Below are 17,060 nucleotides of genomic sequence, written 5' to 3'. Positions count from 1 at the left end.
TATCAATGAATTTTAATAGAAAAATAAAACAGGAGAACAATATACAACATAACAGCAAATTTTGCAAACTTCCCCTAAAGAGTCTTTTGCAAGGGTTGAAACAACCCATGCCCAGATATTAGACTCCTTTCAGGAGGTCATTTCCATTTCTGTATCTAGAAATAGGACAGGGCCGTCTGAGACAGAAGACAGCAAGGGTGAGCACCAGTTAACCAATCTAAAAATTAGTCAGCGTTACTAGGTTGGATTCCAATTCACAGGAAACTACATGGGCACTAATCTGAAACACGTTCTTTAAAATTATTCTTTTAATGAGCTTTTAGCTTCACTAGTCACAAATAGATTCTTCCCTTCAGTAAAGGCTTAATTTTCCCAGTCTCTAACCAAACAGTGTTGCAAGAAGTAATTATATAATGACCATGTTTCCTAAAAGGAATTAAAGACTATTACCAGGCAATTTAAGTACCAACACACCAATGCAACCACATTCCGATTTGCTAAATTTCAGAGAATTCGGAGTTAGAAAATGTATTTAATGGGATCTGCAAATCTGCACTGGTTTTAGATGGAAGTATCCACCTAAAAAAGACTGGTTTGGAGGCATCGATTATAAAATGTTTTCAGAAGAGTCCATGGAAACTTTAGGTAGATTTATTTTGTTAGAATTATAAACAACAACATAAATGGATGATCATCCACAATTCATAAGTAACTTCATTCATGGCTCAAGCCACTGAGAATGTGAACATAGCAAATAACCTGGTTATAAGCTTACCAGTGTCGTCATCAAAATCAGACAGGACCGACTCGATTCCATCCTCACTGCTTGCCGACTGCTCCTGAAGTCTTCGAGGCAAGCTAGCAAGTCGCCCACTGAGGAATATTGGCTTCATGGGCATTTTGTAGATTTTGGCCAATAACTAAATACAAAAATAAAAGCTGTACTCTGGGTGTTAAAGAACAATAAAATGATATACCAGTAACAGAAAGGGGAGAGAAAAACAAAAAAATTCCCACTGTATGAAAATTTTAAAGTTGGTTATTCGTGATCTAGTTTCACACGGTAGTTCCCAAGAGACACGTATGCTAGGAAGCAGATGAAACAGCATTCAATGGCAACAAAATGGTGGAGGGGAAAAACACCATGGATTCTTTTTCGGTATCTCATGCCTATGAGTTTCACAGCCTTTTATAAATCTACTGAGGGAACCAATGAAACATGTCAAGAATTTTTGCCTAAGGGAAAAAGTGCTCTTTGGGGATCCCTGAGAATAGAGTCTACAGGCAAAACTGATACCAGGCTCTGATTTCCCCTTCACCTGACCCCATCTCAAAGAAACGGGGGGCAAATGGAGAAATGGAGGAATCTGTGGGCAAGGTCAGAGACCGCAGAATGAGAGGCAGAGCTAATAAACCACCCTGGGCTCTTTATGCCCCTCTCGCTGCTAGAGCCTGGTCCCCCAGGAATCTGTTCCTGGAACAAACTCCTAAGGATCCTTATACTTTCACAAATTGAAGTTGTGCTTGCTGTGCCCACACTGGGGCACAGCTGCAAGTGAGATAGATAACATTCCTGTCCTTTGGGTCTTACGAACAATAATCCTCTCACAATAATAAAATTTCTGACATAGATGTTATAGAAAATAATTAGGCAGGTGGTACCAGAGAGAGAGGGACTAAGGTGTGTGGGGCATGCTGGCAGGGAGTTGGTAGATATCTGAGCCCTGATCTCTCTGACAGGTGATGTTTTAGATGAGATCTGGAAGATAAGGAGTGTCATTCAGTGATCTGAGGAGGGAAAATTTCAGGCAGAGGGAAGAGCAATGGACTTGCATGTAACAAGCAGGGTGCATTTGAGGGGCAAGAAGTCAGTGTGGCTGGAGTGCAGTGAGTGAGAAGGAAGGATCGGAGGTGGAAAAGGAGCTGGGGTCATGTCCCATGGGCCTTGCAGAGGCAGCTGGGGAAGAAGTCAGGGCCCTGTACCCTTTCTAAGGCCATGGGCTTAATGCTATCCCTGAGGGACGAGAAGAGGCCTGGGGACGCAACCTGAGAAGACAGGAGAAAAACCATTGAGAGAGAGTGTCTCTGAGGCCTCGGGGAGACAGGGCTTCAGGGAGGGAGCCTGAGCTTGCTCCACTGGCATCAAGCTTGGGTAAGGACAGAGAATTATTGAATTTAGCACAATGAAGGTCACTGTCCACACTGACAGGTGACGTTTCATTGGTTTTATCTACAGATCTTAACTGAAACCATCCCTCTATTTTTTTTTTTCTTTCTCATGTCTCTATTCACTGTTTGCAGCCCCAGCACCCATGTTTCGGTAAGTCAGGAATTCTCCCGCAACCTCATGACTCCTCAGATGCAGAAATTACGGCAGTTTATCTGAGACTACGTGAGGAGTTTCACAGATCTCAGGATCCAATTGTGTGTTCTAGTACACTTTGATTACTTTCTTTCCCTCCTTCATGGAAAGAGCGGGGGCAAAATATATACCCCAAATCTAAGCTCCAATCTTCTCAGAGACAAGCAGAAAGTGCTTCTCTTGGGCTACAGCAAAGGACACACACATTCTGCAAGCATCTTCTGAGGCCGGTTTCAGGGCCTGGGGCTCAGTGTACCTGAGAACAGCGCCTGAGGTAATCCAGTGCAGGGAGGCACAGGTCTGGGGACGTGGCTCCTGGTCCTGGGACGCAGTCTCCAATCTCTTTACAGTCCACCTCCCCTGGGACAGCACAGGGAGATAGAGACAGAGTTATCCTTGCGTATCTTCTTACAAAATAAGACCTACGTAGTCATGTAACATTAGTTCACCAAATGTCTACTAAAATAGAGGAAAAAAGGAAGAAAAATTACTCCAAACTGTACAACCCTGAGAAAAATCCATTTAGTCATATTCCACCTCCGCCCACACACACATGTGCACATGTTAAACACAGTTGGGATCATACTGTAAATCTTACTTTGTTGAGACTATTGTGTTTTATAGCTCTTCGCTAAACAATGAACAATTTTCCACCATTCTGCCTCAGTACTTTCGGCGGCTGACCACACTGTAATTCACTTCCCTAGGGCCCTGCTATTGATGGTGTGACTTCTGAAGCTTTGATGAGGATGATCAGGGAGATCGGTCACATGCTGGGTTGGAGTGAAGCAATAGGCCGCAATCTGGAAAAGGACCTCATTTGCTGCTAGTGCTCAGCACTAAATAGTGATGGGAAAAGAAGACTCTGGGAAGATTCTGAACATCTGGTGTTTTGGGATGAAGACTCTGTAATTGAATTGAAATGACTTCTTTTTTTTTTTTTTTTGTATGTATCTAGAGATTTAACAGATCTGTAGAGTGTGTCTAGATTTTCTATAGGTAAACAGTAGTTGAGAATGATCATTTTTCTTCTCATGTAATGAACCTGTTTCTATACTTTTAATAAAATCATTCCACAGTACTGTAATTGTTTCTAATTGCCTACAATCATAGCAACTAGCACCCTCCCCTATGGGTAAACAGACATAATTAGTAGGCATTAGTTACAATTCAGAAGCAGACAAAGAGGCATGCTTCTCCTTAAAATTTTAACAAAAGAAAAGAAAATGGCAAACATTTTTTTGTACACGCCAGACAGTAAATACTTTAGGCTTTGCAGGTCATACTGTCTTTGTTGCAACTTTGCAACACTGGCACTATAGCATGAAAACAGCCATAGACAAATGACCATGGCTGTGTTCCAATAAAACTTTATTAAAAACTATCGGTAATAGGATTTGGCTGGTGGGCCATAGTTAGCCAATTCCTGGTTTAGATGAATACACCTTAAAGTATAAAAACACAGACAAGGTCAAAATCATATTGAAATAATCGAGTGGGAATTAAATTCATTTCCTAACCTGTTGATCACAATGAACAGTTCCAAAGTTTTTTTCTTTTTTTACTGAGGCTGCTCTGTTACACATCAAAATTTATGCAAATGGCACCCCTGGAGCCAGGGGCAGTACACAGCCAGCATGGCTAGAATGGGGCTCAGATGTTCCCACTAACCCCAAGCCTCATAAAAATAATTCCAGCTTGCAATTAACAGGAAAAATAGGACCTATCTGTTTTGAATATCCTTCATACATACACCGATAATTCTGCATTTCTACTTTCAGGCTCCACCTCTCTCCCTAAGATAAAATCTCAGATTTCTAACATGCTGTTAAGCATCTCCATTTGAATATTTTGCAGAAACTCAACGTGTCCAAATGCCCAAAGGTAGAATGCAGTACTTTTTCCTGTCCTCCATATCTAACCTGCCCTCCTTTTAGATATCTTGATTCTGAGTAAGAAACTTGGGGAATGGGAATCAGCCTCAGTTTCTCCTCTTAGCTGCCTGTTCATTTCAGCTTAAATGGTTTTTTCCCCTACTAGCCTCTGTGAAAGCATTTCTCCTCCTGAACTGTAATTGTTGATTTATGTGACAGTTTCCCAGAAGAGGCTGCGAACTGCTCTGAGGCAGGAAGCATGTTTTATCATCTTCATATCCCATAGTATGTTCAGGCTGCTGTGCCCATGTAGCAGGCATTCTACTCTTCACCGAACAACAGAATACCAAACATAATGGTTCTTAAATGAAATATAGGTCTGTGAAATTATAGAAAAAAGTATATATTTATTTCACAGATACGCGTGTGTTTGTGTGTGTGTGTGTGTATACATATATGTTGGTCTCTGCCCCCAGTTCCCAAAACCCTTGTAATTTCCCAACTGATAGGAGCAGAAGGAGCATCTTTTGTACTGATATTTGGCCTTCAAACCAGGTTCCTAATCCTGAATGCCTTGGAGTTTCCCGAATGACAGGAGAGTCTTTTGTTCTAATGAAGCAACCCCTGGGGGGCTCCTGGATGGGGACTGGTCACCAGAAACACCAAGCTATGATTAGAAACTTGGAACTTTCATTCCTCCCTCCATCCTCCAGGAACGGGAGAGGGGCTGGAAACTGAGTTAATGATCCATCATGCCTACGTGATGAAGCTCCTACAAAAAACCCAAATCATGGGGTGCAGAGAGCTTATGGGTTGGGGAACACATCTGCATGCCAGGGAGGGGTCACACCCCAATTCCATGGGGACCAGAAGCTCCTGTGCTTGGGACCCTTCCAGGTCTTCGCTTTTGTATCTCTTTGTCTGGTTGTTCTCTGTATCCTTGATCATATCCTTTATTACATAATAAACTGGTAAAGGTTAAGTGTTTCTCTGAATTCTGTGAGCTGTTCTAGCAAATCCAAAGGGGAGAGGGTCATCGGAACCTGTGAGTTTTGTCCAAGTCTGACAGAAGTTGTGGGTAACCTGGAAAACAGCTACTTGCAATTGGCATCTGAAGTGGGGGGGACAGACTTGGGGGACTGAGCCCTTAACCTGTGGAGTCTGAGCTAACTCTGGATACTGGTAGAATTTAACTGAATTATAGGACACCCAGATGATATCACAAAGGATTGCTTGGCATAGGGAAAAACTGGTGTCAGAAGTGTTGTTAGCGTTGATGGCAGTAACGTGAGTAAAGGAGAAACCCACAGGAGGAGGGAGTTTTTCTTAAACAGGATCTGAATTTTCTACTTTCTAAGGCAAACATTCACACGTTTAGTCTTCTGATGATAAGACACTAAATTGTTTGGCTTCTATTTAACAGAGAAGAGTTAAAAAAAAATCTTAGTCTGCTGTTCAAAAGAAATCCTCCTCTGAAGCCCACTCCATTGTAAAATCAATGAGTGAGTGACTGCCATGGTTGACCCACAGCTCAGTCCTCCCAGAGTACGTATAATAGAATGAGTATATATAATAATATAAAATATGATGAAGATGGTCTATGAATCAGACTTTGGGCCTCTGGCCTCTGTCCTGAAACTTGCATTTTATTCCTGCTCCCAAAAAAGGGGGGTCATGAGTGAAGTCGCCTAGCTTCTTTGTGTCCAGTTTTCTTTTGCCAAGGAATCTGTCTGTTATTTAGCAAGAGTATAAAAGAATATTATGAATCTTTTATTTTTCTTATTTAAAAGGGTCTCAGGCTCCAGGTCTTAGCACTCCACGGTGACATTCTCAAAACTGTAAGACAAGTTTCTTCTATATGTGTGGTTTAACTAAATGTTTGGGTAAACTAAATGTTTGGTTCACCCTAGATAAACTCACACTATATAAAAATCTGCTACGGCAGGTTATGTTGTGTAGCAAGATTCTACTTTGTTAAAGTATTCTGAAATTAAGCATAAAATCAACTAGGCAATTCCTGAAACACATGAAGCCTCAAAGAAGGGGGACTTTTATACTCCAAAAAAATTTTACTATTAATAAGGCCTGGGGGTGGGCATTCTTAATTTTTATTTACAACCTGGGAACTCAAACTCAGGCTGCTAATCATGTGATGTTGTGGAGAAGAGTTTCCTGCATAAGGACAACTACTGAATATAATACTGAATCTTTTAAGTTTCAAAAAGAAGTTCAACTAAAGCAATATATAGATTGAAAACATAATTCATTCCAAGATTATTCCATGAACACAATGGAAAATATCAACCCTGGACAAAAACTCAAGCTGCATTTACAGTAAGCTTTCTGCTTCTGAATACACAACATATCTACCTCTGTCCCAGGATGCTTGCTTGCTTCAGGCAGTCTGTGGGCCTGTCCCAGGGCTTTCCACACAAAGCCATCCAGGAAAGGGTCCCCAGCTCTCACAAGGTAAAAAAGGACTCCACTTACCCAGTCCTTTGACAAACTTCATAAGGCACATGATGTAACTAGTGGCTGCATTAGCAAAGACCTGGATGTTGTCAGTGTTCAGAAAGGCTTCAAAAACATCAAACACTGGAGCTTGGCGTTTTCCTGAGGTGGAGAAGAATGTAGAATTTTAAGAAGGTTAAGTCTCTATCCTTCGGGTTTTCTGTATTTCCAGTACCTTCCATGGGGCCTTGGGAAAAATCTACTGGAGAAAAGCCAGGGCCATTTGAATGGACAACTGGTTTGGTTCCGATGCTGCCCTTCTCAGCTTTACCTGCAGGGGGCGCTGCAGGAAGGCTATGAAAAGAGCTCAGCGGAGATGAGGGCCAAGCTGGCTGGCTGAATGCTAGGCTCAGGCAGCATGCAGGTCTATAGGGGCAGTGAATTCTCCGGGCCTCTGGAATTCTCCTGCACACATAATTATAGGGAAGAGAAGGTTTAGATAGATCCCTGATGGCTTATACTAATTTATTCATACCTGTGTAGAAGAGAATTAACACAGAGGACCAGAGGCTGTAATCCTTAGAAAGGTCTGCTTACAAGGTTAGCCGGCGCTTGGCTGGCATCTGAGAATGTGGCCCTTGGAACGATCCCAGGCAACAGTTAACTGATAAGTGTGGTTCACTGTGCTGAGACTTTTGTGCAAACAGTGTGGTTTATTCTGAACACCTTCCTTTCCTTCTAGGAGTCTGGAATTTTGGTATGTGCTTGGCAGAGAGTAACTATGTGACCAGCTCTCAGCTGGGTCTCGAATGGGCTTCACTGTGCAAACATCATACACGTGTTGCTGCATTTTTACTTCTGAGGGAAGAGTGTGCTCGGGGAGACCCCTTGTGGGAGGGCGAGGACACAAAGAAATCTGCACAGGGATTCTGTATCTTTTTTCCTTATGATCCAGCTTGTCCATACTACATTACCATAATACATCTTAGCTGTAAACCATGTAACAAATCTTAGCATAACTATATGCTGAGTCCCATGAGTCCTTCTGGTGGGTCTCTGAATGTAGGAGTGGTTTTGGGGCCCCCGGACACAACACTCCTGGTTACTGGGCAAGCTTTATGGGTGCTCATCCATTTCCAGCCAGACCCATTCTCCCTTATTTGAATCCCCCTGTGTAATGATAGTTTTCTGCTTCTTACTAGCAAGCAGATAACATTTCTTCTATTCGGCTTTAGGAATAAACTCAGTATAGATATGCATAAGTGAAACAACAGAAGTCTCTCAGCCTTTTGTCCAGCCTGTCAATAAGAGCGGGGCCTGATAACCCTCGGGGCTCTCGGCCTGTTGGCAGAACTTGGAACTCGTGTCCCTGCTACACCAGATGACTTCCTGCTGATAGGACAAGGGTGGATGTCGGTCTTCCTTATTGTTCAATCTCTTCTGATAGCGTGAAACTTGGCATAAAGAACTGACGCTCCATAGCGAGAATCAGCCACACATCCTTCCCACTATCACCACTCCCATTCAGTCCTCACCAGAGCAATTAGGCAAAAGAAAGAAACACAAGGCATCCAAGTTGGAAAAACACAAGTTGTCTCTGTCTGCAGATGACTTGCTTACACACGGAAAATCCCCAAAGACTACCCAAAACAGTCAGAACAAATATACGAATTCAGTGAAGTTTCAGGATATAATGCCAACACAGTCTTACCCATGGAGTAATCGCCAACGAGGTACTCCTTCACCTCGGACTTGTTCCCGCCGTGCACTGTTTCTAGGGCGCTGAACAAGGGCCTCCACCCTGACTGGATCTGGGTGGAACACACTTCAACCAGCTCACCAATGGACGTCACAACCTGGCAGGGGCAAAGGAGGTGCGCTTACAACCCTTTCTTAAAAGAGGCAGGAGAATTTCTGGAAGGGTGATGAACTTCTCTGCTCCCTATGTATGGGTTAATTTTAGGAAAAGAGAAAAAAACGGAACCCAAACTCGCACAAAAGTCTTCTAAAAAAGCAGCCTTGTTGCATTAATTTGCATTTTACTAATGAATGACTAATGTTGCTGAGCAACTTTTCACCTGCTCAGCCATTTGTAATTATTTGCTGTTTTTTCAGATTGGGTTTTTATCTTCTCATTACTGTCTTTTTATTATTTTTAGTTCATTATGTATTCTAGATTCAAATCCTTCTGAGATCTGTAATTTGCAAATATTTTTCCACGGCCTGCGCTTTTTACCTGAAGATGCCCAATTTACCAAATTTTGATATTGTGTGTGTGTGTGTGTGTTATCAGCAAAGGGTGGCAGGATGCCTGGGAAGAGCACGACATGTGGACTGCTTCGTGAATTCGCACAGCGTCCTTGCACAGGGGACCCGGTAATCGTCTCTGTATTGTTCCAATTTTAGTATGTGCTGCGGAAGCAAGCACCGTCCGCTCCTCTTTTTAATGAATCATGCTGGTGTCATTTCTAAGAAATCTTTGCCTAACCCAAGGTCTCAAAGATTGTCTCCTATACTTTCTTCTAGAAACATTTATCGTTTTCACTCTTCTATTGAGTCTATGACTCGTTATTTTCTTGTGTAGATTGAGAGGTAAAACTGTAGATTACTTTTATTGCATATGTTCAAGCACTATTTGCTGACAATAATATCCTCTCCCTTTATCGAACTGCAGTGGCACCGCTGTCAAAAATTAATTGGACATAAATGTGAGGATTTATTTCTGTTTTCTCTACTTAGATCCATTGATCATACCACACTGTATTGATTACTGAAGCTTTGAAATCGGGTAGTGTAAATTCTCCAAATTTGTTTTTTTTTTTCAAATTTGTTTTCTCTTTTCTCAATCCTTTGTATTTGTATATAAATTAGAGACTCATCTTGCCAATTTCTTCTAAAAGTCTGCTTGGATTTTGATGGGAATTGCACTAAATCTATACATCAATTTGGGGAAATCTGCCATTTAAAAATACTGAGTTTTTCAATCTGTCAACATAGCACATATTGTAATTTATTTAAAGCTTTAATTTTTCTAGCAATGTTTTATGGTTTTTCAGCGTACAGGTTGAACTTCTTTTGCTAAATTTATTCCTAAATATTATATTATTTTTGATGTTCTTGTGAATGGAATTGCTCTCTTAATTTCAATTTTTAATAATTTATTTCTCAGGTATAAGAATTCCATTTATTTTAGCATGTTAATTTTTTCTGGCTTTATTGAACTATAATATACAGTTGCTTGTATTTATATTGTAAAATTCAATGAGTTTTTTTGTTTATAGTTGGCATACAATAATATATTAGCTTCAATTGTATAGGATAGTGATTAAAGATCTATATAACTCACAAAGTGATCACCCCACTAAATTTAGTACCCCTCATCCCCCTTACATTTTTATTACAACATTGTTAACTATTTTCTTTATATCTTTGTGTCTGTTTTATAACTATCCATTTGTACTTCTTAATCCCTTTGTCTTTTTTCTAGCATGTTAATCTTATATCCAGTGACCTTGTTATATTCACTATTAATTCTAGTGATTTTTAAAAATCACTTAAGATTGTCTATGTACAAGACCATGTTGTCTATAAACTAAGACAGTTTTATGTTTCTTTTCATATCTGGATGCCTTTATTTTATACAATGAATAAGTTACAATAGTAAATAGAAATATTGAAGATGGAAATCCTTGTGTGATTCATAATCAGAGGGAAAAACCATCCCTTCACCATTAAGTGTGATATTAGATGTAAGAATCTGAAAGATGCCCTTTGTTCAATTGAGGAAATTCCCTATATTCATTTCTTGAAAGTTTTTATTAAAAATTGGTGAATTTTGCACTGATACTTCCCTGTTGTTTTTCTTTTCCCGATTTCATTGGTTTCTGATCTGGTTCTTATTCTCCTTCTTACCTTCTCTGGATTAGCTCTAACAGTGTCTTGAGGTGAAAGCTTAGATTGATTTCGGGTCTTCCGTTCTAAAGTGAGCATCTATAGTTATAGTTCTCTCTGCATTTCATAAATTTTGCTGGATTCTATAAACTCAGATATGTTGTATTTCCATACTCATTCATTCAAGATATTTTCTAATTTTCTTAGTGATTTCTTCTTTGACCTTGTAATTTCTCCAAGAATGATTTAGGATTCTGTTGTTTGGTTTCCAAACATTTGGACATTTGTAGCAATGCTGGATTCCAATTGATTTTTCTGAACTTTTTTTTTTTTTTTTAACTAAGTTGCTTGGATGTACGCTGTGAAATTTGTCTCTTCTGATAGCGTGAAGCGACAATGTCTTTGCTCAGTTTTTTATTTTTTAGTCCAACTTCACAGTGTTTGCCCTCATGTCTGCACAAGTTAGTGATCAGTTGATAACGGGGGCAGAGTTTGTGCTCAAACATTTTGAGCCTCTAAGGCTTCCAACCTCTGCCAACCAGTCTGTGAGTGTAGCCTGGGGAGAATATTCAAAGTTCAGCCAATTCTGAAGTCTCCCTTGTCTTGTACTTTCCAATGGGCTCTGAGTGGTCTATCTTGCATACGTCCATGTTCCAATCAGCCAGAGATGCGTGAGGAACTTATCTATGAATCTCTGCTTTCCAGGGTCTCACATTCCATTTCTTACTGGTTCACTGCTCACTGCAACCTCAGATTAACAAAGTTGCAGGATTCTCTCATTCGTTTCCTAATAATGAATTTGCCACTTTTAGTTAACCAATCTTTTTTGTTCTTCTCCAAACCAGGCCTGTCCCTTACAGCAGAAAAGCTGATGGTTTCACCAACCAGCCGTACACTAATCAAACTATTCTTCTTGTCAAAAGCTTAGGAGTAAGGGTGATGGGTGCAGTCTTTAGCAAGGACACAGATTCCCACTGTTTTTAACCAAAGTTCTAGCAAGAACTATTTTTAATCATAAATGCTCCTCAATTTGTTGTCTGCCCTTGGCCAATTTCCAGAGCCCCGAAATAGCTGTTTTTGACAATTTAGGCCTGTTTTATACTTGACTCTTGTGAGGATTCACTAACTTCTTCCTGCTACCATAGCCAAAGCCCCTCCTGTCCTAAACCTTTCTGAATGCATTTAAGCATCGTTATTATAAAGACTGTCTCTGATAACTGACATCTAGATCTCTGGAGGGTGTGTATATCTAGGTTTACTGTATTTCTTTTCAATGGCATATTATTTCCTAATGAACCTGATTATTTTTGATTGAATGCAGACATTGTATCTGCAAACAGGAACTAATTTGAAGCTCGGGATGTCATCTTCTGTAATCTCAAATTAAGGATTGGGATTATTTCAAGTTGGGGATTATTCTCTGTTAGGACTAGTCTATTTAAGGTTTACCCCTCCTCTTAGATGTCCTATTCCTTTTATGATTCTGACCTAAGATATTAGGAAGTTACCAGACTGGCAGGCCCCAGACTCTAATTTTTCATAGCTTCTTAGTCTTTCAGATTCCTCTTCTGAAATTAGTTGATTCCATTTTAGAAAAAGCAGCCCCAAACACCAGGCACAGCATCTGATTATTTTTTTCTCCTAGATCATAGCCTCAAAGTTATTCATTTTTTTTTTGTAATATTTCAATGCCTTCCAGTGATTAAAATTTTTTTTTTAATCCGACTTGTTCTAGTTGTTCCTCTATGGGAGAATGATCTGAAATATTCAGTTCGCTATTATTAGAATCCCCAACCCAGCCTTTAGGTATTAACTCATATTTTCATTCCTTTCTTTTGTTTTATTAAAAGATTATTTGATGTTTTGTATACAGGATATCGATATTTCAATTTTATCTAGGTCTGGCTGTGCCATCTTGTTATTTCAACAGTTCCCCTGATACTGCCCTGTTTCTTTGTGTGTATTATGACTTTTTTTTTTTTTTTAAATACTGTGAACTCACATACCTTAGAACTTTATTTGTGAGATTTTTTTTTTTTTTTTTTTGGTGGACCAAGTTGAAATGAGTTCCTCCAGGGCAAATTTCGTTGTTTCTGTACAGTGCCCATGTGACGTTCCTCAGCCCACCAAGGGGTGTAATTTCAGATACTGACCCCGTAGAAGGGCTAGCTGGTCATTTTAATACTGGAGAGTTATTTTTCCTCTCCACTGAGAACCAATGTTAGAAACAGGCTAATAGTACACTCACGAATGCTGGTACTCGGGTTCATTTCTAATTCAACCTTGGCCTGAAAGTACACCAATTTTATAAGGTTTGCATTGAGATTTGTCTCCTGTTCTTGTGGCCTCAAGAATGTGATAGGAGAAGTCAACTTCACCCGATGACGAATTCCCTCATGGCAAAAAAAAAAAAAAAAAAAAAAAAGGAAGAAGAAGAAGTCTTAGACCTCTGCTTACTTCTCTGGCTTCCCATCGTTACTTAGTTTGGGGCATCTTACTATTCCCTACATTCTTGCCAGGATGTCAATGTACTTAAAAGGAATTTAAAAATTTTTAACATTTTTAGGGGATTTCAGAAAGAGGACCTGTGTTCCTAAACCACCATCATGCTAGTTGTGAAGTCTCCGGTAGTTTCCTAACACCTGTCTCCCAGCAGGGGGCATGCATGGTAATGGTTAAGAGTATACAGGCTGCGTAGAAGAGTACAGGCCAGTATAGCCGGATTGCCTAGGTTCAAATCCCAGTTCCACCAATCACTGATTCTGCATCCTTAGCTAAAATGGCTTAATCTTTCTTTGTCACAGATTCCACATAAGTATTACTAAAAGATGAAATATGCAAAGGTCCTAGAACAATGTTTGCCAGGACATTCAATAAGAGCTAGCTGACGAGGATGGCGTTGATTACTATGACACACTGACCTGGTCTTGGACGTCCTCATCACACAACTCCAGCTGCATAATACGCTCAAAGGGTCGGAAGAGTGCTTCATTAAAGTGAAAATGAGGTGGCTCATTCCAGTCAGTGAGAACCTCTGTCAGTATATCATGGATGAAAGAAACGGCCTTCTGAGACACATGTCTTTCCTTATGGCAGGCAGCCTGCAGAATTCATGAGAGAGAACACCATCAGGACTTCAGGTAAGTAAGAATCTGGTTTCTTAAGGTTTCTCTAACCCACCTACCTCATCGTAGCAAGGTGGAAGCGGCAATTGTTAAAGTAAATAATTTCAAGGGGTATGTATAGATGAACAGCACCGAAACTGCATTTTTAATAGTTTAACCAACAGACCAGAAAACTCCAATTTCACTTTAATGTTTCTAAAAAACTAGTTTCGAGTAATTTCTCTCTCTCTCTTTTTTCTGTAACATGACAGTTTTCTCAGGTGGTATAGAACGTGCTGACTATAAAGACAGCAGAACTGCCCATGCTCTCATCCTTGGCTGCACCCCAAACACATAAAGATCAGATGAATCATTTGTTCTTCAATGAGGTGGACCAATTGTACCAGTAAAGCTCTAACTGGTTCACAGCTCCTTGTACCCATGCCCTTTTAGTAGTTTTCTCTCACCTTGATAACAGCAAACAGACAAGCAGAAAATTGAAAAGTTGCTAAGATTTGGGGTTTGTCTTCTTGCTTTCCTTTGGAATGCTAAGAATGCCAAGTGAATGAGCCAGAGCTAGTCTGCCGGAAGATGAGAGTCCACTTGTCCAGCCTTCTCAGTCAGGCCCATCATGAACCAGCTGGCCCCAGTCTGCACCAGCTGACCACAGGTGACGCGAAAGGGCAGTTGAGATCAGCTAAGCCTGGCTCAAATTTATGACCCAGGGAATCATAAGTTAAATAAATGGTGACTGTCTTAAGTCACTAGGTTTTTGGGATGGTTTATTATAGTGTAATAAATAACTGATATACTATTTCTCCGTAATTAAATTACTATTTTCTACCCCCTCTTCTTACTAGAACGTGCTCAGATTAGTGAATTAAGTTCCCCCAAAATACTTTATGACATATCGCTGTCAGATAAGTACTAACAGGCTATTAAGAACAGTCATCACTGTGAAACAGGACAAAATGTTCTCACGAACTTAGAAGTAGTCAGTCATCATGTCCTGACATACTGAGGTAGAGAGTTACCATCCAATCTATCATACGAACTAATTTCCTTGGGAGCGCAAAAGAGATCCTAGCCTTAATTTTGTTGGGAAAACCAGGACATATGATTCTCCTCCCTAGAGGGTACTGCCCAGAGTATATTTAGCTATCAGAAAGGAGATACGCTGTTATAGTCATGTATAATAATGAAGCTCCAGACTCAGGTTGATACCAGATCACAGAGAATAAAAAATTGGCTGTGTGGGGCACCTAGCTAAATTGTAAGAGAGTCAGAGTGAGACCAGGGTGGTGCTGCCCTTTGGGGGTGATTCTTCAGATGCCACGAGGTATGACCAGAACAATGATGCTTGTGACCAGGTGATGGGAGCCTTCTCGTTGTGCTGTGGCCACAGTGCTCCGTCTGCATGCGGCCTGGAGAACCCCGTGCTGGCTCTGCTGCAGGCGTTTCCTGAGTGTTCCGCTTTCCAGGCGCTCACCTCCACCAGGTGCGGGGCCACCAGGCTCCAGCAGCGCATCACGTGGAGCAGGGGCCGGGATTTGCTCCGCACAATCCTCAGCATGGCGTCCCCGAGGCGGTACAGGTGGAGGGCACTTTTTCGGTCTTGGGTGGATTTAATTTCTCCTGCAAGAAGGTAAGACCATAAAAGCCATCAAGCCCAAATTCTGAAACAGTTTGACCTGTCCAAGCAGAGAGAGAGGATGAAAATGAAAGGACTGTAATTTGGACCAGCAGGAGGAGCATTTGGTGTCTGCTAACCAGGAGGAGAGAGGAGCCTGGATTCAAGACAGACTTGCATGGTGCCCCAGACTTGAACGGCCTGAGCCCACCTCTCCTGTTCACCACCACATCCCCAGTGCCTGCCATGGCAAGTGTGAACAATGCTTGTCAACGGGGGGACAAGCATTGTAGTGGTTAAGTGGGAGCGCTGAGGAGTCAGGCAGCCTGGGCTCCAGTGCTGGCCCCACCATTTAGCAGTTGGGTTATGTTGGGCCGGACATTTACCTCTTTAATCCATAAATTCTCATCATAAAAGTAGGGCTAACAAGGCACGTTTCTTAAACTTACTTTAAGGATGAGATGTGATAAAATTCAAAGTGCTTAACACAGGCATATACCACGTGCCCCACACTCTTCCCTATATCACGACTGTTGTTACACTGTCCTTCGCAGCCATCATCTACTTGGCCAGTCCTTAGTGGCACCTCTGAAGCCCCTGCCAAGGTCAGGCCCCTTTGCTATCCAATAACACGCTGTCTAACCTGCATTTTTGCTTCGGTACAGTCCTTGCCTTCTCTGATCCCTTACTACTTCTTTGCCACTGTCACCTTAGTCTTCCCAACTACCTTCTTGCTCATGTCCTATTGCTTCCTCTGTCCTGCAGATGCTGATATTATGAGGCTCTTAGCAACCAAGATGCTTATTTGCCATCTCAAACTTCAAAGTGTCAGTAATAATAAACATTGATATTTATTAAATGTTTACTTGGCATTAGACATTGTGGTTGCTTCTGTGCACTTTAATCTTTTTAGTTTTTAAAGCAAACCTTAAGAAGTAAATATAGTTACTGCTATTTTAGAGATTAGAAAATTGAATGCTGGAAAGGTAGACTGACTTGCCTAAGAATATAGCTAGTAAGTGGTGAAGGCAGCATTTTGACTCATGTTTGGTTTGATTTCAAAGCCAATGCTTCCTCCTCCTGGGTCTGCTGCTTCTTCCTGACCCTGCTCTCTGCTTTATGTAAACTCAGAGTCTGCTGATTTCTCCAATGGAAAGGACTTTGAACATTGCCCTTGGGCTCCGAGATGCTCTGGAATTCTGATGGGTCTGCTAGGTCGGCTTTATGTAGCTAAGGTTTTAAAGTCTATTAAAAACTAGTGAGGAAAGAACAGTGGTTCTAAAGTTAGTCTCTGCAGTAAGGATCAAAAGGCCAAATACATTACACTTAGACCTTCAGATTCCATCAAGGGTGGTGCAGTCCAACCTGCCGCCATGGTGTGTCCCAAGCTCATGGCTCTGTGCATCTGCCTGAACTCACTGGGACAAAGTACTCACTGTTTCAGTACAACAACCTTGACTGTTGACAGACAGTTGCATTTGTGAGCAGCCTGCCACCCATTTAGGACTGCTGGACGATGCTTCATTACAACTCTATTCCCTCTTCCACAGGCTGGCCTTCAAGAGGGCCTTCATCTGGCCTCACCCATGAAACAGTGATACGTACCCCATCATTAAAGGGGTATGTCCTGAGAGCACTTTTTCTAGGAGTGGCATGAGGCTTCTGTTAACCCTTCCATTTTTCTCTCTCACCAGTCCCTTTGGAATCAGTAGCCGCTTCTGCAAGTTGACTGGACTGAGGTACATAGT

The 17,060-nt window shown here is 41.2% G+C and overlaps 1 protein-coding gene and 1 non-coding gene across 3 annotated transcripts in view; both read right to left on the bottom strand.

Moving 5' to 3' along the window:
* ARFGEF3 (ARFGEF family member 3) overlaps window positions 1–17,060 on the bottom strand; it is a 145,322-nt gene that overhangs the window by 20,076 nt on the left and 108,186 nt on the right. For both annotated transcript variants that reach the window (XM_016132679.2, XM_016132680.2), the window contains 6 exons: window positions 15,172–15,317; window positions 13,500–13,679; window positions 8,399–8,543; window positions 6,727–6,849; window positions 2,619–2,722; window positions 776–920 (listed from right to left, as the gene is read on the bottom strand). In XM_016132679.2, coding sequence (XP_015988165.2) covers window positions 776–920; window positions 2,619–2,722; window positions 6,727–6,849; window positions 8,399–8,543; window positions 13,500–13,679; window positions 15,172–15,317 — 843 coding nt within the window. The remainder of the gene's footprint in view (window positions 1–775; window positions 921–2,618; window positions 2,723–6,726; window positions 6,850–8,398; window positions 8,544–13,499; window positions 13,680–15,171; window positions 15,318–17,060) is intronic.
* Window positions 9,011–9,113, bottom strand: LOC118606443. Its single transcript, XR_004952396.1, has one exon. It is a non-coding gene; the product is annotated as a U6 spliceosomal RNA (small nuclear RNA).

Source organism: Rousettus aegyptiacus, unplaced genomic scaffold (genome assembly GCF_014176215.1).
Source record: "Rousettus aegyptiacus isolate mRouAeg1 unplaced genomic scaffold, mRouAeg1.p scaffold_m13_p_1, whole genome shotgun sequence".
In the NCBI taxonomy this organism is placed as follows: domain Eukaryota; kingdom Metazoa; phylum Chordata; class Mammalia; order Chiroptera; family Pteropodidae; genus Rousettus; species Rousettus aegyptiacus.
This window is presented reverse-complemented; position numbering and strand designations above follow the sequence as displayed.